Genomic DNA, 24,867 nt, shown 5'->3' with positions numbered 1-24,867 from the left:
AAATGCATGTGTCTTCTTAAGACTTACACGTGTGTTTAAAGTTACTAGTGTGAATATTCATGATTTTAAAAAATCCCACACAGTATTTGCAGCTTTTTAAATATCTTGAGTGAGACTATGGATTTTATATAAATCCACAATCTTGTCTGAGGGTAAAAATATTCTTTAGTGAGTCAGCATTTTTTAATTGTTAATTGTCCACTGATGGAACAGACGTGGGTAATCTCTGTAATACTTTTAAGTATGTTCAGAAATGCAAAATACTGGTAAAAATTTTCATCCAAAGCTCCTTTGTAAGATTTTTCTATTAAAAAAAAAACCTGTGTCTAACCACTGATATTTTCATAGGTTTCCATCAACTTAAAGATTATATTTTCTTCACATACATATACATCAATACTATATATATTTGGATGGGCATATATATTTTGATAGATAGATAGATAGATACATACATACATATAGAAACCTCTGTTTACTGTAACGTTTTGCAAGGAATGAAAATCTTCAAAAATCCATATTTTACAGTCCATTTGTTTTATATAATTTCTGCCTGATGTTGCATATTTTTATAATCTTCAGGGGTTTTTTATATAACAAGTAGATACTACTAATAAAAAGAACATTTTTTTACATGTTTTATGGTATGTTTTTTATTTTCTGTTGCACCTATATTTAGGTTACTTCTAATCTTCTGACTACCATTTGTTCTTTTAGGAAAAAGAACTCAGTGAGAGCATTCCTGAAGAAACACTGCATGTTTCAGGAAAATCCATTTCAGAAGAAGATAGGGAAACATTAATTGTAAGCCAAAGGGTAGGAAGAAGTAAGAGACCTAAAAAAGATAGATTATCATGGCCAAAATTTCAATCAATCAAAAATAAAAAGATACTGAGGCACAGAAGATCTCATAGTACATCAGATGCATATGAGCCTGCTTTGCAGGATATTTCCCCTACAAGCACGGACACAGAGTCTCAATTTCCACAAGAGGTCCATACCAAAGAGAAAAAAGGAAGCCAAAGGAAGCTGAAGTTCCCTAACATTGGATTCAGAATGCACAGGTCCAAACCAGAACCACAAGAGAAGCAAAAAAAAGAAATAAAAACGACACTGATCCCTGAAAGAGAAAAAATACATGAATATGATATAAGCCTGGAAAATCCTGAAATTTTAACTGTTGAATATACCACATCTTCTGATTATGAAATGAAAACAGGGGAGGGACACGAAGCTTTAACAAAAGACTTAAAAGAGATTAAAAATGGCATTCCATCCCATGTAAAACAATGCCCTGAAGTTGAAATAAGCATTAAAAAAGACAAGGAAGCAATATCAAAATTTAGTGTACCTGAATTACCAGACATAACAACAGAGGTACCAAAGTCTAATTTAGAAACTGCTGATCTGAAAGTAAGCCCAACTAAAAAATCACCACAAGCCACATCAAAATCCCGAAAAAAGAAACAGAAGGGAACAGCAGATAAAAAAGATGGAGAAAGTGGAATTAACATAGACTTGATGGGTCACAGTACTAAAGGATCTGTACAGGTAAAAGGCCTAGAAATTGGCACTGCTAAAGCAGAATTACAGACATCTGACACATGGGATACAGGAGAAAAACACGCAGAAGAAGACACACACATACTAAATATTACGAAAATAAATTATGGAATTTCAGTGCCCAAAAGCAAAGAGACAGAGACTGACACTAGCAAAATGGGAAGTGACATTCCACAGTCAGTACCAGAAAGAACAGCTGATATGACTTCAGAGGACAGCAGGAATTTCACTGTGAAAACTCTCATGCCAGATGCAGAATCAGACATATCTACTTCAAAAATACAAATGCCATCATTCAAAGTGGCCAAAGCACCTAAAACAGACATAAAAATAAGAAGAGAAGAAATAAAAGAGGACACAGAAGATAGGATAAAAAAAGAAAGATTAGAGGAAGATGGTATGCCCACAAATGACAGAGCCTTAAACATAGAAATTGGAATGAAGAGAGAAGAAAAAGATACAGAGGGGAAAGAAAGCAAATTCAGACTGCCAAAGTTAAAATTCCCTACATTTACCTGGTCAAATACCAAGGAAGAAACAGCCAAGCCTGAAGGACACATAAGTGAAAGGGAAGTAAAAGTGAAAACCCTGGAAAATGCAGACGGACTTCAGGTCAGCAGGAGCCCAGAAAAAATTATGGCTCCAAGTGCTGAAACAAAAATGGTAAAATCCGTGGGAAAAAAAGATGAAAATGATATAAAACAAAAACCTGAAAGCCAGTTGCCAAGCCCGAAAAAATCAACAACAAAATCTTCCTCAATGGAAATTAAAACTGAAGACACAAAGGGAAAAATACGGATTACAAAAACCGATATAGAAATGGAGGAGGGCGAATTAAAAAAAAAATCAAAAGCTGAAACCTCAGAAATTACACCATCTAACATAAGAGATACCAAGGTGGATATCTGCCTGCCCTCCGCTGAGGTCACCCTTCCACAGGCCAGCGTCGACCTGCAGGCGCCCGAGGCCACGCTTAGCCTTGAAGGAGAAGCCAAAGTCCCAGAGAAGGAGGCCGGCAAGACCAAGGACGGCAAGTTCAAGATGCCCAAGTTCGGCATGCCTTCCTTTGGCTGGTCCAGCAGCAGAGAGGCCAAGGGCACCGTGACCGCCGAGGTGGACGTCAGCGTCAAGGAGCCTCAAGTGACGCTGCCTTCCGGAGCCACCGAAGTGGAGGTGAGCCTGCCCGCGGCCGATATCCAAGCGCCCGGTGTGGAGGTGACGGTCGAGACGGCCACGGTGGCGGCAGAGGGTGAGAAAGGCCGCTTCAAGATGCCCGACGTCAAGATGCCCAGCGTCAAGCTGCCCAAAGTCAAGGCTCCACAGGTTCAGGTCAGCCTGCCAAAGGCCGAGGTCTCGCTGCCCAAAGGCCAGGAGGGCGAAGTCGCCCTGCAGGGCCCCGAGGCCGAAGCCAGCCTGGAGGTGGCCGCTGGCAAAGCGGAGGGCGGCGGTATGAAAATACACATGCCCAAAGTCAAGGTGCCCAGCGTGGTCTTCTCCAAGCCCACCGTCAAGTCTCCCAAACTGGACGCAGACGTCAGCCTCCCGCAGGCAGAGCTCAAGGCTGCCGACGCTGACATCACTGTCACGGCCCCCGACGTCAAGCTGCCCTCCGTCGAAGGCTCCCTTGAGCTCCAGGCGCCCGACATAGACCTGAAAGCGCCCTCCGCCGAAGGCAAGCTCGAGCTGGAAGGCACGGGCCTGAAAGGCAAGCTCAAGATGCCCAAGTTCGACAAGCCCAAATTCACGGTGTCCTCGCCCAAGGCCGAGGCGCCCACAGCGGAGGTCAGCCTGCCCAGCGCTGAGGTCGAGCTCCCCTCGGCCACCGTGAGTGCCACAGGGGAGGGCACCGGCGTGAAGCTGGAGAAGCCCTCCCTCAAGATGCCCAAAGCTGACATCAAAGCTCCCAAGGTGGACATCAGCCTGCCCTCCGCTGAGGTCACCCTTCCACAGGCCAGCGTCGACATGCAGGCGCCCGAGGCCACGCTTAGCCTTGAAGGAGAAGCCAAAGTCCCAGAGAAGGAGGCCGGCAAGACCAAGGACGGCAAGTTCAAGATGCCCAAGTTCGGCATGCCTTCCTTTGGCTGGTCCAGCAGCAGAGAGGCCAAGGGCACCGTGACCGCCGAGGTGGACGTCAGCGTCAAGGAGCCTCAAGTGACGCTGCCTTCCGGAGCCACCGAAGTGGAGGTGAGCCTGCCCGCGGCCGATATCCAAGCGCCCGGTGTGGAGGTGACGGTCGAGACGGCCACGGTGGCGGCAGAGGGTGAGAAAGGCCGCTTCAAGATGCCCGACGTCAAGATGCCCAGCGTCAAGCTGCCCAAAGTCAAGGCTCCACAGGCTCAGGTCAGCCTGCCCAAGGCCGAGGTCTCGCTGCCCAAAGGCCAGGAGGGCGAAGTCGCCCTGCAGGGCCCCGAGGCCGAAGCCAGCCTGGAGGTGGCCGCTGGCAAAGCGGAGGGCGGCGGTATGAAAATACACATGCCCAAAGTCAAGGTGCCCAGCGTGGTCTTCTCCAAGCCCACCGTCAAGTCTCCCAAACTGGACGCAGACGTCAGCCTCCCGCAGGCAGAGCTCAAGGCTGCCGACGCTGACATCACTGTCACGGCCCCCGACATCAAGCTGCCCTCCGTCGAAGGCTCCCTTGAGCTCCAGGCGCCCGACATAGACCTGAAAGCGCCCTCCGCCGAAGGCAAGCTCGAGCTGGAAGGCACGGGCCTGAAAGGCAAGCTCAAGATGCCCAAGTTCGACAAGCCCAAATTCACGGTGTCCTCGCCCAAGGCCGAGGCGCCCACAGCGGAGGTCAGCCTGCCCAGCGCTGAGGTCGAGCTCCCCTCGGCCACCGTGAGTGCCACAGGGGAGGGCACCGGCGTGAAGCTGGAGAAGCCCTCCCTCAAGATGCCCAAAGCTGACATCAAAGCTCCCAAGGTGGACATCAGCCTGCCCTCCGCTGAGGTCACCCTTCCACAGGCCAGCGTCGACATGCAGGCGCCCGAGGCCACGCTTAGCCTTGAAGGAGAAGCCAAAGTCCCAGAGAAGGAGGCCGGCAAGACCAAGGACGGCAAGGTCAAGATGCCCAAGTTCGGCATGCCTTCCTTTGGCTGGTCCAGCAGCAGAGAGGCCAAGGGCACCGTGACCGCCGAGGTGGACGTCAGCGTCAAGGAGCCTCAAGTGACGCTGCCTTCCGGAGCCACCGAAGTGGAGGTGAACCTGCCCGCGGCCGATATCCAAGCGCCCGGTGTGGAGGTGACGGTCGAGACGGCCACGGTGGCGGCAGAGGGTGAGAAAGGCCGCTTCAAGATGCCCGACGTCAAGATGCCCAGCGTCAAGCTGCCCAAAGTCAAGGCTCCACAGGCTCAGGTCAGCCTGCCCAAGGCCGAGGTCTCGCTGCCCAAAGGCCAGGAGGGCGAAGTCGCCCTGCAGGGCCCCGAGGCCGAAGCCAGCCTGGAGGTGGCCGCTGGCAAAGCGGAGGGCGGCGGTATGAAAATACACATGCCCAAAGTCAAGGTGCCCAGCGTGGTCTTCTCCAAGCCCACCGTCAAGTCTCCCAAACTGGACGCAGACGTCAGCCTCCCGCAGGCAGAGCTCAAGGCTGCCGACGCTGACATCACTGTCACGGCCCCCGACGTCAAGCTGCCCTCCGTCGAAGGCTCCCTTGAGCTCCAGGCGCCCGACATAGACCTGAAAGCGCCCTCCGCCGAAGGCAAGCTCGAGCTGGAAGGCACGGGCCTGAAAGGCAAGCTCAAGATGCCCAAGTTCGACAAGCCCAAATTCACGGTGTCCTCGCCCAAGGCCGAGGCGCCCACAGCGGAGGTCAGCCTGCCCAGCGCTGAGGTCGAGCTCCCCTCGGCCACCGTGAGTGCCACAGGGGAGGGCACCGGCGTGAAGCTGGAGAAGCCCTCCCTCAAGATGCCCAAAGCTGACATCAAAGCTCCCAAGGTGGACATCAGCCTGCCCTCCGCTGAGGTCACCCTTCCACAGGCCAGCGTCGACCTGCAGGCGCCCGAGGCCACGCTTAGCCTTGAAGGAGAAGCCAAAGTCCCAGAGAAGGAGGCCGGCAAGACCAAGGACGGCAAGTTCAAGATGCCCAAGTTCGGCATGCCTTCCTTTGGCTGGTCCAGCAGCAGAGAGGCCAAGGGCACCGTGACCGCCAAGGTGGACGTCAGCGTCAAGGAGCCTCAAGTGACGCTGCCTTCCGGAGCCACCGAAGTGGAGGTGAGCCTGCCCGCGGCCGATATCCAAGCGCCCGGTGTGGAGGTGACGGTCGAGACGGCCACGGTGGCGGCAGAGGGTGAGAAAGGCCGCTTCAAGATGCCCGACGTCAAGATGCCCAGCGTCAAGCTGCCCAAAGTCAAGGCTCCACAGGCTCAGGTCAGCCTGCCCAAGGCCGAGGTCTCGCTGCCCAAAGGCCAGGAGGGCGAAGTCGCCCTGCAGGGCCCCGAGGCCGAAGCCAGCCTGGAGGTGGCCGCTGGCAAAGCGGAGGGCGGCGGTATGAAAATACACATGCCCAAAGTCAAGGTGCCCAGCGTGGTCTTCTCCAAGCCCACCGTCAAGTCTCCCAAACTGGACGCAGACGTCAGCCTCCCGCAGGCAGAGCTCAAGGCTGCCGACGCTGACATCACTGTCACGGCCCCCGACGTCAAGCTGCCCTCCGTCGAAGGCTCCCTTGAGCTCCAGGCGCCCGACATAGACCTGAAAGCGCCCTCCGCCGAAGGCAAGCTCGAGCTGGAAGGCACGGGCCTGAAAGGCAAGCTCAAGATGCCCAAGTTCGACAAGCCCAAATTCACGGTGTCCTCGCCCAAGGCCGAGGCGCCCACAGCGGAGGTCAGCCTGCCCAGCGCTGAGGTCGAGCTCCCCTCGGCCACCGTGAGTGCCACAGGGGAGGGTACCGGCGTGAAGCTGGAGAAGCCCTCCCTCAAGATGCCCAAAGCTGACATCAAAGCTCCCAAGGTGGACATCAGCCTGCCCTCCGCTGAGGTCACCCTTCCACAGGCCAGCGTCGACATGCAGGCGCCCGAGGCCACGCTTAGCCTTGAAGGAGAAGCCAAAGTCCCAGAGAAGGAGGCCGGCAAGACCAAGGACGGCAAGTTCAAGATGCCCAAGTTCGGCATGCCTTCCTTTGGCTGGTCCAGCAGCAGAGAGGCCAAGGGCACCGTGACCGCCGAGGTGGACGTCAGCGTCAAGGAGCCTCAAGTGACGCTGCCTTCCGGAGCCACCGAAGTGGAGGTGAGCCTGCCCGCGGCCGATATCCAAGTGCCCGGTGTGGAGGTGACGGTCGAGACGGCCACGGTGGCGGCAGAGGGTGAGAAAGGCCGCTTCAAGATGCCCGACGTCAAGATGCCCAGCGTCAAGCTGCCCAAAGTCAAGGCTCCACAGGCTCAGGTCAGCCTGCCCAAGGCCGAGGTCTCGCTGCCCAAAGGCCAGGAGGGCGAAGTCGCCCTGCAGGGCCCCGAGGCCGAAGCCAGCCTGGAGGTGGCCGCTGGCAAAGCGGAGGGCGGCGGTATGAAAATACACATGCCCAAAGTCAAGGTGCCCAGCGTGGTCTTCTCCAAGCCCACCGTCAAGTCTCCCAAACTGGACGCAGACGTCAGCCTCCCGCAGGCAGAGCTCAAGGCTGCCGACGCTGACATCACTGTCACGGCCCCCGACGTCAAGCTGCCCTCCGTCGAAGGCTCCCTTGAGCTCCAGGCGCCCGACATAGACCTGAAAGCGCCCTCCGCCGAAGGCAAGCTCGAGCTGGAAGGCACGGGCCTGAAAGGCAAGCTCAAGATGCCCAAGTTCGACAAGCCCAAATTCACGGTGTCCTCGCCCAAGGCCGAGGCGCCCACAGCGGAGGTCAGCCTGCCCAGCGCTGAGGTCGAGCTCCCCTCGGCCACCGTGAGTGCCACAGGGGAGGGTACCGGCGTGAAGCTGGAGAAGCCCTCCCTCAAGATGCCCAAAGCTGACATCAAAGCTCCCAAGGTGGACATCAGCCTGCCCTCCGCTGAGGTCACCCTTCCACAGGCCAGCGTCGACATGCAGGCGCCCGAGGCCACGCTTAGCCTTGAAGGAGAAGCCAAAGTCCCAGAGAAGGAGGCCGGCAAGACCATGGACGGCAAGTTCAAGATGTCCAAGTTCGGCATGCCTTCCTTTGGCTGGTCCAGCAGCAGAGAGGCCAAGGGCACCGTGACCGCCGAGGTGGACGTCAGCGTCAAGGAGCCTCAAGTGACGCTGCCTTCCGGAGCCACCGAAGTGGAGGTGAGCCTGCCCGCGGCCGATATCCAAGCGCCCGGTGTGGAGGTGACGGTCGAGACGGCCACGGTGGCGGCAGAGGGTGAGAAAGGCCGCTTCAAGATGCCCGACGTCAAGATGCCCAGCGTCAAGCTGCCCAAAGTCAAGGCTCCACAGGCTCAGGTCAGCCTGCCCAAGGCCGAGGTCTCGCTGCCCAAAGGCCAGGAGGGCGAAGTCGCCCTGCAGGGCCCCGAGGCCGAAGCCAGCCTGGAGGTGGCCGCTGGCAAAGCGGAGGGCGGCGGTATGAAAATACACATGCCCAAAGTCAAGGTGCCCAGCGTGGTCTTCTCCAAGCCCACCGTCAAGTCTCCCAAACTGGACGCAGACGTCAGCCTCCCGCAGGCAGAGCTCAAGGCTGCCGACGCTGACATCACTGTCACGGCCCCCGACGTCAAGCTGCCCTCCGTCGAAGGCTCCCTTGAGCTCCAGGCGCCCGACATAGACCTGAAAGCGCCCTCCGCCGAAGGCAAGCTCGAGCTGGAAGGCACGGGCCTGAAAGGCAAGCTCAAGATGCCCAAGTTCGACAAGCCCAAATTCACGGTGTCCTCGCCCAAGGCCGAGGCGCCCACAGCGGAGGTCAGCCTGCCCAGCGCTGAGGTCGAGCTCCCCTCGGCCACCGTGAGTGCCACAGGGGAGGGCACCGGCGTGAAGCTGGAGAAGCCCTCCCTCAAGATGCCCAAAGCTGACATCAAAGCTCCCAAGGTGGACATCAGCCTGCCCTCCGCTGAGGTCACCCTTCCACAGGCCAGCGTCGACATGCAGGCGCCCGAGGCCACGCTTAGCCTTGAAGGAGAAGCCAAAGTCCCAGAGAAGGAGGCCGGCAAGACCAAGGACGGCAAGTTCAAGATGCCCAAGTTCGGCATGCCTTCCTTTGGCTGGTCCAGCAGCAGAGAGGCCAAGGGCACCGTGACCGCCGAGGTGGACGTCAGCGTCAAGGAGCCTCAAGTGACGCTGCCTTCCGGAGCCACCGAAGTGGAGGTGAGCCTGCCCGCGGCCGATATCCAAGCGCCCGGTGTGGAGGTGACGGTCGAGACGGCCACGGTGGCGGCAGAGGGTGAGAAAGGCCGCTTCAAGATGCCCGACGTCAAGATGCCCAGCGTCAAGCTGCCCAAAGTCAAGGCTCCACAGGCTCAGGTCAGCCTGCCCAAGGCCGAGGTCTCGCTGCCCAAAGGCCAGGAGGGCGAAGTCGCCCTGCAGGGCCCCGAGGCCGAAGCCAGCCTGGAGGTGGCCGCTGGCAAAGCGGAGGGCGGCGGTATGAAAATACACATGCCCAAAGTCAAGGTGCCCAGCGTGGTCTTCTCCAAGCCCACCGTCAAGTCTCCCAAACTGGACGCAGACGTCAGCCTCCCGCAGGCAGAGCTCAAGGCTGCCGACGCTGACATCACTGTCACGGCCCCCGACGTCAAGCTGCCCTCCGTCGAAGGCTCCCTTGAGCTCCAGGCGCCCGACATAGACCTGAAAGCGCCCTCCGCCGAAGGCAAGCTCGAGCTGGAAGGCACGGGCCTGAAAGGCAAGCTCAAGATGCCCAAGTTCGACAAGCCCAAATTCACGGTGTCCTCGCCCAAGGCCGAGGCTCCCACAGTGGAGGTCAGCCTGCCCAGCGCTGAGGTCGAGCTCCCCTCGGCCACCGTGAGTGCCACAGGGGAGGGCACCGGCGTGAAGCTGGAGAAGCCCTCCCTCAAGATGCCCAAAGCTGACATCAAAGCTCCCAAGGTGGACATCAGCCTGCCCTCCGCTGAGGTCACCCTTCCACAGGCCAGCGTCGACATGCAGGCGCCCGAGGCCACGCTTAGCCTTGAAGGAGAAGCCAAAGTCCCAGAGAAGGAGGCCGGCAAGACCAAGGACGGCAAGTTCAAGATGCCCAAGTTCGGCATGCCTTCCTTTGGCTGGTCCAGCAGCAGAGAGGCCAAGGGCACCGTGACCGCCGAGGTGGACGTCAGCGTCAAGGAGCCTCAAGTGACGCTGCCTTCCGGAGCCACCGAAGTGGAGGTGAGCCTGCCCGCGGCCGATATCCAAGCGCCCGGTGTGGAGGTGACGGTCGAGACGGCCACGGTGGCGGCAGAGGGTGAGAAAGGCCGCTTCAAGATGCCCGACGTCAAGATGCCCAGCGTCAAGCTGCCCAAAGTCAAGGCTCCACAGGCTCAGGTCAGCCTGCCCAAGGCCGAGGTCTCGCTGCCCAAAGGCCAGGAGGGCGAAGTCGCCCTGCAGGGCCCCGAGGCCGAAGCCAGCCTGGAGGTGGCCGCTGGCAAAGCGGAGGGCGGCGGTATGAAAATACACATGCCCAAAGTCAAGGTGCCCAGCGTGGTCTTCTCCAAGCCCACCGTCAAGTCTCCCAAACTGGACGCAGACGTCAGCCTCCCGCAGGCAGAGCTCAAGGCTGCCGACGCTGACATCACTGTCACGGCCCCCGACGTCAAGCTGCCCTCCGTCGAAGGCTCCCTTGAGCTCCAGGCGCCCGACATAGACCTGAAAGCGCCCTCCGCCGAAGGCAAGCTCGAGCTGGAAGGCACGGGCCTGAAAGGCAAGCTCAAGATGCCCAAGTTCGACAAGCCCAAATTCACGGTGTCCTCGCCCAAGGCCGAGGCGCCCACAGCGGAGGTCAGCCTGCCCAGCGCTGAGGTCGAGCTCCCCTCGGCCACCGTGAGTGCCACAGGGGAGGGCACCGGCGTGAAGCTGGAGAAGCCCTCCCTCAAGATGCCCAAAGCTGACATCAAAGCTCCCAAGGTGGACATCAGCCTGCCCTCCGCTGAGGTCACCCTTCCACAGGCCAGCGTCGACATGCAGGCGCCCGAGGCCACGCTTAGCCTTGAAGGAGAAGCCAAAGTCCCAGAGAAGGAGGCCGGCAAGACCAAGGACGGCAAGTTCAAGATGCCCAAGTTCGGCATGCCTTCCTTTGGCTGGTCCAGCAGCAGAGAGGCCAAGGGCACCGTGACCGCCGAGGTGGACGTCAGCGTCAAGGAGCCTCAAGTGACGCTGCCTTCCGGAGCCACCGAAGTGGAGGTGAGCCTGCCCGCGGCCGATATCCAAGCGCCCGGTGTGGAGGTGACGGTCGAGACGGCCACGGTGGCGGCAGAGGGTGAGAAAGGCCGCTTCAAGATGCCCGACGTCAAGATGCCCAGCGTCAAGCTGCCCAAAGTCAAGGCTCCACAGGCTCAGGTCAGCCTGCCCAAGGCCGAGGTCTCGCTGCCCAAAGGCCAGGAGGGCGAAGTCGCCCTGCAGGGCCCCGAGGCCGAAGCCAGCCTGGAGGTGGCCGCTGGCAAAGCGGAGGGCGGCGGTATGAAAATACACATGCCCAAAGTCAAGGTGCCCAGCGTGGTCTTCTCCAAGCCCACCGTCAAGTCTCCCAAACTGGACGCAGACGTCAGCCTCCCGCAGGCAGAGCTCAAGGCTGCCGACGCTGACATCACTGTCACGGCCCCCGACGTCAAGCTGCCCTCCGTCGAAGGCTCCCTTGAGCTCCAGGCGCCCGACATAGACCTGAAAGCGCCCTCCGCCGAAGGCAAGCTCGAGCTGGAAGGCACGGGCCTGAAAGGCAAGCTCAAGATGCCCAAGTTCGACAAGCCCAAATTCACGGTGTCCTCGCCCAAGGCCGAGGCGCCCACAGCGGAGGTCAGCCTGCCCAGCGCTGAGGTCGAGCTCCCCTCGGCCACCGTGAGTGCCACAGGGGAGGGCACCGGCGTGAAGCTGGAGAAGCCCTCCCTCAAGATGCCCAAAGCTGACATCAAAGCTCCCAAGGTGGACATCAGCCTGCCCTCCGCTGAGGTCACCCTTCCACAGGCCAGCGTCGACCTGCAGGCGCCCGAGGCCACGCTTAGCCTTGAAGGAGAAGCCAAAGTCCCAGAGAAGGAGGCCGGCAAGACCAAGGACGGCAAGTTCAAGATGCCCAAGTTCGGCATGCCTTCCTTTGGCTGGTCCAGCAGCAGAGAGGCCAAGGGCACCGTGACCGCCGAGGTGGACGTCAGCGTCAAGGAGCCTCAAGTGACGCTGCCTTCCGGAGCCACCGAAGTGGAGGTGAGCCTGCCCGCGGCCGATATCCAAGCGCCCGGTGTGGAGGTGACGGTCGAGACGGCCACGGTGGCGGCAGAGGGTGAGAAAGGCCGCTTCAAGATGCCCGACGTCAAGATGCCCAGCGTCAAGCTGCCCAAAGTCAAGGCTCCACAGGCTCAGGTCAGCCTGCCCAAGGCCGAGGTCTCGCTGCCCAAAGGCCAGGAGGGCGAAGTCGCCCTGCAGGGCCCCGAGGCCGAAGCCAGCCTGGAGGTGGCCGCTGGCAAAGCGGAGGGCGGCGGTATGAAAATACACATGCCCAAAGTCAAGGTGCCCAGCGTGGTCTTCTCCAAGCCCACCGTCAAGTCTCCCAAACTGGACGCAGACGTCAGCCTCCCGCAGGCAGAGCTCAAGGCTGCCGACGCTGACATCACTGTCACGGCCCCCGACGTCAAGCTGCCCTCCGTCGAAGGCTCCCTTGAGCTCCAGGCGCCCGACATAGACCTGAAAGCGCCCTCCGCCGAAGGCAAGCTCGAGCTGGAAGGCACGGGCCTGAAAGGCAAGCTCAAGATGCCCAAGTTCGACAAGCCCAAATTCACGGTGTCCTCGCCCAAGGCCGAGGCGCCCACAGCGGAGGTCAGCCTGCCCAGCGCTGAGGTCGAGCTCCCCTCGGCCACCGTGAGTGCCACAGGGGAGGGCACCGGCGTGAAGCTGGAGAAGCCCTCCCTCAAGATGCCCAAAGCTGACATCAAAGCTCCCAAGGTGGACATCAGCCTGCCCTCCGCTGAGGTCACCCTTCCACAGGCCAGCGTCGACCTGCAGGCGCCCGAGGCCACGCTTAGCCTTGAAGGAGAAGCCAAAGTCCCAGAGAAGGAGGCCGGCAAGACCAAGGACGGCAAGTTCAAGATGCCCAAGTTCGGCATGCCTTCCTTTGGCTGGTCCAGCAGCAGAGAGGCCAAGGGCACCGTGACCGCCGAGGTGGACGTCAGCGTCAAGGAGCCTCAAGTGACGCTGCCTTCCGGAGCCACCGAAGTGGAGGTGAGCCTGCCCGCGGCCGATATCCAAGCGCCCGGTGTGGAGGTGACGGTCGAGACGGCCACGGTGGCGGCAGAGGGTGAGAAAGGCCGCTTCAAGATGCCCGACGTCAAGATGCCCAGCGTCAAGCTGCCCAAAGTCAAGGCTCCACAGGCTCAGGTCAGCCTGCCCAAGGCCGAGGTCTCGCTGCCCAAAGGCCAGGAGGGCGAAGTCGCCCTGCAGGGCCCCGAGGCCGAAGCCAGCCTGGAGGTGGCCGCTGGCAAAGCGGAGGGCGGCGGTATGAAAATACACATGCCCAAAGTCAAGGTGCCCAGCGTGGTCTTCTCCAAGCCCACCGTCAAGTCTCCCAAACTGGACGCAGACGTCAGCCTCCCGCAGGCAGAGCTCAAGGCTGCCGACGCTGACATCACTGTCACGGCCCCCGACGTCAAGCTGCCCTCCGTCGAAGGCTCCCTTGAGCTCCAGGCGCCCGACATAGACCTGAAAGCGCCCTCCGCCGAAGGCAAGCTCGAGCTGGAAGGCACGGGCCTGAAAGGCAAGCTCAAGATGCCCAAGTTCGACAAGCCCAAATTCACGGTGTCCTCGCCCAAGGCCGAGGCGCCCACAGCGGAGGTCAGCCTGCCCAGCGCTGAGGTCGAGCTCCCCTCGGCCACCGTGAGTGCCACAGGGGAGGGTACCGGCGTGAAGCTGGAGAAGCCCTCCCTCAAGATGCCCAAAGCTGACATCAAAGCTCCCAAGGTGGACATCAGCCTGCCCTCCGCTGAGGTCACCCTTCCACAGGCCAGCGTCGACATGCAGGCGCCCGAGGCCACGCTTAGCCTTGAAGGAGAAGCCAAAGTCCCAGAGAAGGAGGCCGGCAAGACCAAGGACGGCAAGTTCAAGATGCCCAAGTTCGGCATGCCTTCCTTTGGCTGGTCCAGCAGCAGAGAGGCCAAGGGCACCGTGACCGCCGAGGTGGACGTCAGCGTCAAGGAGCCTCAAGTGACGCTGCCTTCCGGAGCCACCGAAGTGGAGGTGAGCCTGCCCGCGGCCGATATCCAAGCGCCCGGTGTGGAGGTGACGGTCGAGACGGCCACGGTGGCGGCAGAGGGTGAGAAAGGCCGCTTCAAGATGCCCGACGTCAAGATGCCCAGCGTCAAGCTGCCCAAAGTCAAGGCTCCACAGGCTCAGGTCAGCCTGCCCAAGGCCGAGGTCTCGCTGCCCAAAGGCCAGGAGGGCGAAGTCGCCCTGCAGGGCCCCGAGGCCGAAGCCAGCCTGGAGGTGGCCGCTGGCAAAGCGGAGGGCGGCGGTATGAAAATACACATGCCCAAAGTCAAGGTGCCCAGCGTGGTCTTCTCCAAGCCCACCGTCAAGTCTCCCAAACTGGACGCAGACGTCAGCCTCCCGCAGGCAGAGCTCAAGGCTGCCGACGCTGACATCACTGTCACGGCCCCCGACGTCAAGCTGCCCTCCGTCGAAGGCTCCCTTGAGCTCCAGGCGCCCGACATAGACCTGAAAGCGCCCTCCGCCGAAGGCAAGCTCGAGCTGGAAGGCACGGGCCTGAAAGGCAAGCTCAAGATGCCCAAGTTCGACAAGCCCAAATTCACGGTGTCCTCGCCCAAGGCCGAGGCGCCCACAGCGGAGGTCAGCCTGCCCAGCGCTGAGGTCGAGCTCCCCTCGGCCACCGTGAGTGCCACAGGGGAGGGCACCGGCGTGAAGCTGGAGAAGCCCTCCCTCAAGATGCCCAAAGCTGACATCAAAGCTCCCAAGGTGGACATCAGCCTGCCCTCCGCTGAGGTCACCCTTCCACAGGCCAGCGTCGACCTGCAGGCGCCCGAGGCCACGCTTAGCCTTGAAGGAGAAGCCAAAGTCCCAGAGAAGGAGGCCGGCAAGACCAAGGACGGCAAGTTCAAGATGCCCAAGTTCGGCATGCCTTCCTTTGGCTGGTCCAGCAGCAGAGAGGCCAAGGGCACCGTGACCGCCGAGGTGGACGTCAGCGTCAAGGAGCCTCAAGTGACGCTGCCTTCCGGAGCCACCGAAGTGGAGGTGAGCCTGCCCGCGGCCGATATCCAAGCGCCCGGTGTGGAGGTGACGGTCGAGACGGCCACGGTGGCGGCAGAGGGTGAGAAAGGCCGCTTCAAGATGCCCGACGTCAAGATGCCCAGCGTCAAGCTGCCCAAAGTCAAGGCTCCACAGGCTCAGGTCAGCCTGCCCAAGGCCGAGGTCTCGCTGCCCAAAGGCCAGGAGGGCGAAGTCGCCCTGCAGGGCCCCGAGGCCGAAGCCAGCCTGGAGGTGGCCGCTGGCAAAGCGGAGGGCGGCGGTATGAAAATACACATGCCCAAAGTCAAGGTGCCCAGCGTGGTCTTCTCCAAGCCCACCGTCAAGTCTCCCAAACTGGACGCAGACGTCAGCCTCCCGCAGGCAGAGCTCAAGGCTGCCGACGCTGACATCACTGTCACGGCCCCCGACGTCAAGCTGCCCTCCGTCGAAGGCTCCCTTGAGCTCCAGGCGCCCGACATAGACCTGAAAGCGCCCTCCGCCGAAGGCAAGCTCGAGCTGGAAGGCACGGGCCTGAAAGGCAAGCTCAAGATGCCCAAGTTCGACAAGCCCAAATTCACGGTGTCCTCGCCCAAGGCCGAGGCGCCCACAGCGGAGGTCAGCCTGCCCAGCGCTGAGGTCGAGCTCCCCTCGGCCACCGTGAGTGCCACAGGGGAGGGCACCGGCGTGAAGCTGGAGAAGCCCTCCCTCAAGATGCCCAAAGCTGACATCAAAGCTCCCAAGGTGGACATCAGCCTGCCCTCCGCTGAGGTCACCCTTCCACAGGCCAGCGTCGACATGCAGGCGCCCGAGGCCACGCTTAGCCTTGAAGGAGAAGCCAAAGTCCCAGAGAAGGAGGCCGGCAAGACCAAGGACGGCAAGTTCAAGATGCCCAAGTTCGGCATGCCTTCCTTTGGCTGGTCCAGCAGCAGAGAGGCCAAGGGCACCGTGACCGCCGAGGTGGACGTCAGCATCAAGGAGCCTCAAGTGACAGTGCCCTCGGGAACTGCGGTCATGGACATGACATTTTCTGACTGTGAGATCCTAGCACCCAGCTTTGATGTTCCCGTAGATTCTTCTATTTGTAAAGAGGAGGAAGTTGGTAAATCTAAAGCGTCTGTATTTCGAATGCCTAAAATTTCTCTTTCTAAAAGTTTCAAACCTCATCCACAAATCCAGTCTGGATGTGATGTTTCTGTGTCAGAAACTCTTTGTTATTCTTTAACAGAGGAAGCTTCTTCTCTTCATTCTCAGATTGTTGAACCTAAACATTCTCCTGACATTAAGGGGGAGAGTGTATCTAAAAGTACCAAATTCAGACTTCCTAACATTGGTTTCTCTAAATCTGAAATGACTTCATCTAAAATTGATGTGGAGTCCTCATTAGAAAAGGGGGATACTACTCTTACTAAATACCAAATTAATCTAACCGAATCGGAATCAAAAATAGCATCTCTTGCTGATGAAAATCTTTCAGATTTTGAAATTTTAAGTGGAGATGGTTCTGAGGATCAAGGAGGTTTTAAGCTAGAGGGTAAAACCGCATCTGCTGAAATATCTTTGGTTGACACAGAGGTCACAGTTAAAATTCCTAAATTCCGAAAACCAAAATTCAGAATTCGATCAAAGGGAAAAGTGTCTGAAAGTGACATTGGTTCCAACTTGGAATCTGAAATTTCCAAGGGAAGGATAACATCTGATATGACTGACCCTGATACTGAAAAACCAGGTGAAATTCCTGGTGCCAGTCTTGGTGTAAAGTTGCATAAGCCTTCACTTGAAGTTGTTCTGGATGCACCAGCAATGGATCCAAATCTCTCACCCATGGAGGTTACCTTGCCAAACTTAGAAGCAGAAATCCATGGCCCAGATTTAGAGTGCAAGGCAGAACAGGAAGTAGTGACAGGGGAAAAGGGTACCGAGGAGAAAGAAAACAAATTTAAATCATCAAAATTCAAACTGCCTTCATTTAGGTGGTCACCAAAGAAAGAAGCTATTGCTTCTTCTCATGTTGAGGAACATCTGGAAGGACCCACTTTGTCTACCTTATCTGGAGACATGGGATCTGAATTAACTTTTCCTACTCCTGAGAATCAATACCTTCATGAAGAATTTGATACAACAGAAAAAGATGGTGAAAAGGCCAAAACCAAGAAGTCCCAATTTACCATGCCAAAGATCTCATTCCCTAAAATTAAGGGTCAGAAACTACAAGTCTCTCTGCCTGTGTTGGAAACTGATGTTTCTGGACCCAAAGAAGAAAAAGAAGGTGTTTCTGTTCAGAAATCTGAGAAAGCAAGTAGTGGAGAAGGGGCAGGACTGGGCATAAAAGTGCCTAAAGTTACAGTCCCAAGTTCAGAATTTTCCAAACCAGAAGCCAAATCTCCCAAAATAGAGATGGATATTAGCATGTCTACAGGTGAGCACCAAGTTCCTACTTGTGGAGGAGATGAGCTGACACTGAAATCATCTGCTGCTAATGCCAGCCTGTCCACCTCAGATATTAAGATGACACCTGAAGGCTCACTTGAGGTGAAGAGTCCTGACATAAGTGTTGAAAGAGCATCAAGTGAAATTGCTGTGGGTTATGTAGAGATAAAAGCTGAAGGTTCTGAAGGGAAAACAAAAATGTCTAAATTCCAAATGCCAAAGGTAGGAGTTACACTTTCTAAAGGGAAAGGGTCAGAAAAGGATGTTGACCAATCCAAATCAGAAGTCAAGGTTCCCCAGCTAAAAGCAACAGTAGAAATATCTGACATTGCTGTTGAAGCACCTGACTTGAAGGTGGAATGTGGCCCAGAAATGGGGACTTACAGACCTGAAGCCAGAATTACCAAAACTGACAGTAAGACATCAGAGGCTGATGTTAACCTCCCATCAGCTGACATTCCTTTTCCAAAAACAGACAGTGATATTCAGGATTCAGATGCAGCAGTAAAGATCAAGGGGGAAATAAAGCAAGATGGAGAAGAGAAAGAAGGACATTTCAAAATGCCCAAATTCAAACTCCCATCCTTCAGTTGGTCACCAAAGAAGGAAGCAAGTGTTAAATCTGATTCTGGAGCAAATTTGGAAGACCAAAAGCTTGCTGTCATGTCAAGCAGAATAGACACAGAAGTGAAAGGAATTGCAACTGATGATCAAGGTAGTGGGCCAAACCTTGATCTGGAAATATCTGCAGGAAAGGTTGAACAAAAAATTCCAGTTAAAAAGCCTCAATTTGTCATGCCTAAAATTTCACTCTCCAAGATTAAGGTTCCAAAATCTCAAAAAGTTGAAGCTGATGCTACTCTTCCTAAAACAGAAATAGAGGGTGATGATTCTATAAAGATACCTGATATAGAAAAAAGTCATCCTGAAGGGGCTGAAGAAGGGGCACAAATCAGCATAAAACTGGCTGACACTACAGTCCACACTCTGGAGTTTTCTAGAGTAGAAACTGAAGCCTCTAAAACTGAAATAACAGTCAGCTCAACAAAGATTGATGCTTCTTTGACTCCCTCAGAAGGTAGTTTTCAACAGGTTGACTTAAAAATAAGTTCTACCAATGAATGTAACATTCAAAAAACAGGTACTAAGCTCCCCAAAGGAGAAGCTTCAGTTGATTTGAAGAGCCCTGATATATTAACAGAAAGTTCATCAGTTGTGGACGGAAGAAAAGTGAAATTGGAAGGTCCTGAAGGGAAGATTAAAATGCCCAAATTCCAGAAGACAAAGTTTGGAATCTCCCGAACAAAAGGGAAAGTCCCAGAGACAGAGATCAGCTCTCCAAAAATAGAAGCTGAGCTACCTGAACTAAGAACAACAAACGAAATTGCTGATATTGCTGTGGGAGTTCCAGCGTCAGAACTTATATCTGGTATGTCAGATCCTGGAGTAGTTGATGGTAAGATAAAAACATCCCAAGCTCTGACGGGTGGCATTGAATATGCAGAGGTAGACTTAAGCACCCAGTCAGTGTCTAAATCAAAGACAGAAGGAGTAAGTGAGAGTCTTGAGGAGAAGGAAATCAAATTAAAAGAACATGAAATAAAAGCTGGAGAAGTTCAGACTGAAGAACATCAGGGATGGTTTAAAATGCCAAAATTCAGAATACCTGCATTTGGCAAGTCATCCTTAAAGGAAAAAAAAAGTGATGCTGATATTGAAAGAAGTATGGAAAAAGATCAGGCAACTATTCCTTCTTCTAAAGTACAAACTGAAACAAGTGTTCCTGAAAATACCTTCTCATTACCACATGCAGTTGCTGAAATTACTGTTGGAAAAGAAGGGATTCAAAAATTAGGAGATTCTGTGAAGAGTTCTAATGTTAGCTTGCCAAAGATTGAAGGAGATATTTCATTATCCACAGAAAGAACAGATAGTAGAGTGAGTATTGCAAAAACTGAAACTTACGCAGACGTAGTTAAGCGCAGTGCTGAAGGACATACTTCAGAAATCACAGTGTCTGCAGCAGAATTGTCTAAATCATACCCAAGTGCTTCAGAAACTGACAAAGACAAGAGTTCAACAAATAGGTTTCTTTCATGTACTCTGTCTCCAGAGCATAAAGGCAAATCACAGGATATAAATGAACAAAAGGTACAAAGTTCTATGAAGTTAGAGACACCAGGGGTAGGATGCAAACCATCATCAGCTGAAATTACACTGGATGCAACACAGAAGAGAACAGATGTTAATCTTCCAAAGGAAGAGCTAGATATTCAAAATAAAGAGGCAGCAATTAAAAAAGGAAAGATAAAGGGTGAGGTGAAGATCATAGGGAAAGAGAGTGAAGAAAGTCAATTAAAAAGGTCTACGAGTGAACGGTCTATAACAGAAGGATCGGAAGATGGTACTTACGTTACTGCTAAGCTGGAAGATCTAAAGGTAGAAGTTCCAACAGTGAAGACAAATGTTAAAATTACTGGAGTAGATCCTGAAATGAAATTTCAAGTGAAAAGTGTTGAAAAGGATGTGTCTGCAGGACTGGAAGTGCAAGTAGAAGACAGAGTAGAAACAAGTAAAATTAAGGCATACAAGTTTAAGATTCCAAGGTTTGGAATGTTGCATTCTGAAATCAAGGGGTTTGAAGATCATACCGATTTGGCAAAGTCAGAAGCTGATTCAGCACCTAAAAGTGAAAGAGGTACAGCAGAAGTGCAGCTACAAAAACCAGAAGGATCGATTGGCCTGAAGAGTCCAGCTCTAGATCATATAGAAGCATCTGCCAGAATAACAGGGGAAGCAGTGGACCAAACACAAGGTATCCCAGAAGTAAGTGTAAGAATTCCCAAACTAAAAATACCAAGATTCACTTTCAGAGCTCCCCCAATTGAAGCTGATGTTCTACTGTCAAAAGTAGTAACAGATCCAAAGGGATCTAGTACTGACATTGAAATAGTACAACTGCAAGCAAGCTCTGCTATCCCTGAAGAAACATCAGGAGCTGTAGAGGGGGGTATTCAAAAAGCAAAAAGCAAAATTTTAATGCTGACTGAACCTGACATTAAAACAGCACAAATGACAGCTACCATAGAGTCCTCCCTTTCAAGTGCAGGGCAAGACATTCATTGGTCTTACATAGAGGGCCAAGAAGTAAGTGAAAAAGTAGAACCTGAACATGTTGCTATTGAGAGGTGTGAGATTTACACTACTGAAATACTGAAAGAATCAGAGATTCTGTCACCAGAGGTCAAAACTGCTACTTTGGGATTCTCATTGCTCAAGGCCAAGTTGCCTGAATCACACAGTGATTTAGATGTGCTGGTCCAGCAGCCGTCTCCAACAGGAGATGCATCAGTGAGACAACCTGCAGGTGCTAGTGAAAGCTTTGGAGTAGCACCACAGAGAACTGGCAGTGCTGATCTTAAACTATCTGACAAACCACACCATGGGTCGGAAGAATCTAGAGGAAAAGTAAGTTTGTCAAAGGTAAAAACATCTGCTGCTGAAGTAAAGGGTTCCAGTAAACTTGAAGAGAGTTTTCCTGATAAATCACCAGAGGGAATAACTGCAGCTCCTCTCTCTGAAGATGAAGATGCAGTTGAAGCAGTGGAAGGTGAAGAAAAAGATACAGCCAATGAGAAAGAAAAGACTGATAGTAAGAGATCTCCTGGAAGATTTAAATTTTGGCTTCCAAGTATTGGCTTTTCATCTTCTGGGGATGAAACAAGCACAGATGCAAAAACAGAAATAAAAAAATCAGTTCCAGAAGATGTGAAACCTGCTGACACATCAGATGATTCCTCTAAACAGGGTGAAAAAGCTGGGTGGTTTAGATTTCCCAAGCTTGGTTTCACATCTCCTTCCAAAAAGGCTAAGTCTGTTGACAAAGAAGAGGTGAGTCATAAAGAGGGGAGATTCTCAGATGAAGATAGCCCAACAGATAAGCCAGATGTGTTTTTTGATGCACAAGAAAGCTTATCACCTAAAGAAATAGGAGAAGGTGAAAAAGCTGAAACTGATGGGGCCTCATCTATCGTGACATCTTCAGCAAGAACTGAACTAATCTTGTTGGAGGAAGAAAAAGATAGTAAATCTAATATTGTTGGAGATACAGCCAAATGAAGGTTGAATTTTCTTAATCCTCAATTCTCAATGCTCAATGAAGACAAAATTATCCACAGAGAGAATGTTTTCCTAATTTTCTACCAACTGAAAATTAAAACCCAAGGTTGGTATTCATGAAAACACTTGAACAGAATTTACTACATTCACATTTTCAAGTACATGGATGTACTAGATTGTACACTAATAAAAATAATGATTTCTTCATATCTACCCCAAGGGCAACAATTATGACAGGTGCAGATGAGCCTATAGGTTGAGCAAAGTCTGAGTAGATACCAGAACCATGAAAGTAAATCACTGAAAGGCTCAACGATACCAAAAGATTTGTTAAAGAGGCTTCTCAAAACACACCAGTTATATTTAGTTCACAGATTATTTCCAGAATGGGCTCTAAACTAGTATTATGAGAACTATACTTACCTGTTTAGATTTTGGAACTTTCTGATCTACTTTTGCTTTGTTATTAAAATGGTTTTTCTTTATTTCAGCTAAGGTAGTATGTATATTCCACAAACATTTTAAAATATAAAATAAAAAGTAAATATTAGTGTAGAGAGACTAATGCTTTGCCTCTTCCTCGCTTCTCATTTTTATTACTGTGGCAGGTCATATTTAGCCTTACAATAATTAAAAAAAAAAAAAAGCAAAAACCAACAGAATAATTTCAAGACCAAAAAACATGTAACTAAATCATGTTTGTAAGATACCAGAATAAAACATGCTTACAAAGAATATTATTCAAATGTGGATAAATAAATTTTAATGTATATATTTATGGGATAGTTAAATGTTTAGAATGATCTGCCACACTGGTGGAATTGCTGCAGAGATTTTCTGGGAAAGGAGGTGTATATAATTATTTGCTCCTTTGTTTATATTAACGCTTCTCTCAAGTGCACAATGAAAACCAGGGTGCATATGTGACAGCCTTCACTTGTACCATTAAAACACTGTCTGTATTCTTAATTCACAATAAACTCACTATACCAATAATGACTTGAGTAGTGTGAGTTTGAACCTCCCCTGATGCAACTTTGAACTATTCCCACACATCCCAACACTGATACCAGGAAGAAGGAACTGGCACCTCCCTTTCCACTTCCCCTCTTCAGGAAACTGCACCACCACAATCCACCCTGCAACTAAGGCTGACTTTTCTGGGCCTCTACAGAGAGCAGAGGTCTGTGAGTCAGTGCCCACGGCCCAAGAGCTATCCTCTAAGGATTGTGGAGATATTATTGATTGTCAAGAAATTAAGTGTATCCTGATATGGCATAAATGGTAGATGAAATGTTTTCTCAGTACCTGGATTAAAGCAACAAAGGTATGTTTTGTCTGTAACAACTGGGAAAGGAAAATCCTGGGTAACGGCTGGAAAAATTGTGAACAGATAATACTAAAGCTTTTGGAACAAGCTGGTGTCTAATAAGGTGACTTTGTGGTCACGTCAGTACTCATAACCCATGGAGCCAGCTAGGTTCTGTCTTGCTGTCACAGCACTGTGGCCACAAGGCACTGCACCAAACCAAGAGCTTCCAGAGGTGATCCTGCTGGGAGAGCAGTGCAGCAGCTCCTCCTGAAAGCCACTGCAGTAAAGCAGAGCCAATTCGCACACCTGGTACTCCCTCATCACACAGGTACCTGAGGTGAGCTGATCAGAGGAGAGTATCCATGCTCAAGAGCCAAAACAGTGACCTTTTGTGGACATGAATATACCAATACTGACAAAAATCTGAACAGCCTACAGTCAGACTAGAAAATCATAGAGTATCCTGAGCCAGAAGGGACTCACAAGGTCCAGCTCCTGGCTCTACACCAGGAATCACACCACATCTCCAAGAGTATAGTTCAAATGCTTCTTGATGTGACAGCTTTCCTGGGGAGCCTTTCCACTGCCCAGCTACCCTCTGGGTGAAAAACCTTTTTCCAATCAACAATCTGGCCAAGGATGATGTTAATAAATGCCACTGGGGGACCCAGTATACATTTGGCACAGCCCTTAGCTTGGAGAAATCACAATCTAAATGAAAGAGGTAAGTAAGAGATGAATGAATAAGGACTATTACTAACCCTGTTTCATAAATAGAAAAGGATTGAGACTCAAAACCTGGTTATAACTTTCATGTCTAATAGAGAACAACTAAATAAGAATCAAGGTATAAACAGGCTTCATAATTCTCACAAGAAACCAGGGAAATACTCCCAAGCTCCTCTTAGATCCAGTTCATTGTAATAGTTGTAAACTCTCCCCTCACCTTCCCATATATAGAGGAAAACCAGCAGTGAAGTCAGTAGAGAAAATAGAAGAGCACTCTCCTAAGCATCCATTTTTCTTTTATAAGCCAAACTTTAACCCCCCTGAGGTTTATATGGCCATAAAAAATTCTGCCAGCTTGTCCAGAAACTCTGTCCCACTGAACAACTAATCCAGCCCTGTTATATTTGAGCTCCCAAGCAGAAGAGAAGGAAGTTTTCTTCTTACTCCTGCAATAGCTATCCCTGCCGAAACAAAAAACCCAGCTTGGAGTGCCATCTAGAGGAATGCGCTTCTCTACAGAAAACTGTTTTGTTGGTTGAAGATGCACAAAGATTTTCAAGCTAGCTCTAGTAAGGAAATAGGGGATGAGAGCCCGAAAAGCATCTGCATGTTCCTCAATATTTTGGCATGTATGTGAATACTCCCAAAATTTCAATGATATCTGTACATGTTACTACAGGTCTTAGAAAATCTGCCACAGTAACAAGAAGCATTGATTTGTAATGATGGATAAGATACTCCAAGGAATCACGGAGGTGTCTGAAGAGATAGCTAAGGAGCAGCCTGGAAACAAAAAAAAAGGAACATTGATGAGGGTCGTCTCTAAAAGTCCTTATTTGTGTGGGGATTTTTATGTATGCACAGCCCTGGCAAGGCTCATGGAGCTCCAGCCCAGTGTCACTCACAGCTGGAATACAAGCTCTGCTCTCCTTTCCTGTCACCTCAGAAAGTCACCCAGGGCACAGCTGTGGATATCAGGCACCAGATGGCTCAGGGCTGTGGTCCCTGAGTGACCGCAGGAGGAAGGGCAGCCCAGAGACACAACGCTGCTCAGGACCAGCACCAGGGCAGCCCAGAAGGAGCAAGGAGGCTCTCCAAGCACTGCTCACAGTGCAGGTGGGATGCCCCAGCCACAACAGCACCCATGTAGCAGCTTTGCCCTGCTCCCCATCCTGTTTGCTGCACAAGACCAAGACACAGACATCCAAACACCCCTAGACACTCCAGGTTTCAGGACGACTGAGTTGGAAACTGGCCTCAAAGTTTAAATCCCAGGCATTTATCTCTAGCAGCTAGCCTCAACACTTTGGTATCTCTAATTTCTTCAACCAACATTAATCCCTGTATCTCTAATTTCTAAATGTGCTTTTAAAAATCTGCCCTTGCTCTTGTAGGTGATCATATACATGGCTGAAATG

At 52.7% G+C, this 24,867-nt stretch overlaps 1 protein-coding gene across 3 annotated transcripts in view; it reads left to right on the top strand.

Moving 5' to 3' along the window:
• The window catches only part of LOC119701204 (protein AHNAK2-like), a 72,423-nt gene extending 50,019 nt beyond the window's left edge, over positions 1–22,404 (top strand). For all 3 annotated transcript variants that reach the window (XM_038137490.1, XM_038137492.1, XM_038137491.1), the window contains exon 7: positions 718–22,404. In XM_038137490.1, coding sequence (XP_037993418.1) covers positions 718–21,408 — 20,691 coding nt within the window. In that variant the 3' untranslated portion in view covers positions 21,409–22,404. The remainder of the gene's footprint in view (positions 1–717) is intronic.
• Positions 22,405–24,867: the final 2,463 nt, after the last annotated feature.

Source organism: Motacilla alba, chromosome 5 (genome assembly GCF_015832195.1).
Source record: "Motacilla alba alba isolate MOTALB_02 chromosome 5, Motacilla_alba_V1.0_pri, whole genome shotgun sequence".
In the NCBI taxonomy this organism is placed as follows: Eukaryota; Metazoa; Chordata; class Aves; order Passeriformes; family Motacillidae; genus Motacilla; species Motacilla alba.
The sequence above is the reverse complement of the archived record's forward strand: the minus strand, read 5'-3'. Positions and strand labels throughout refer to the sequence as shown.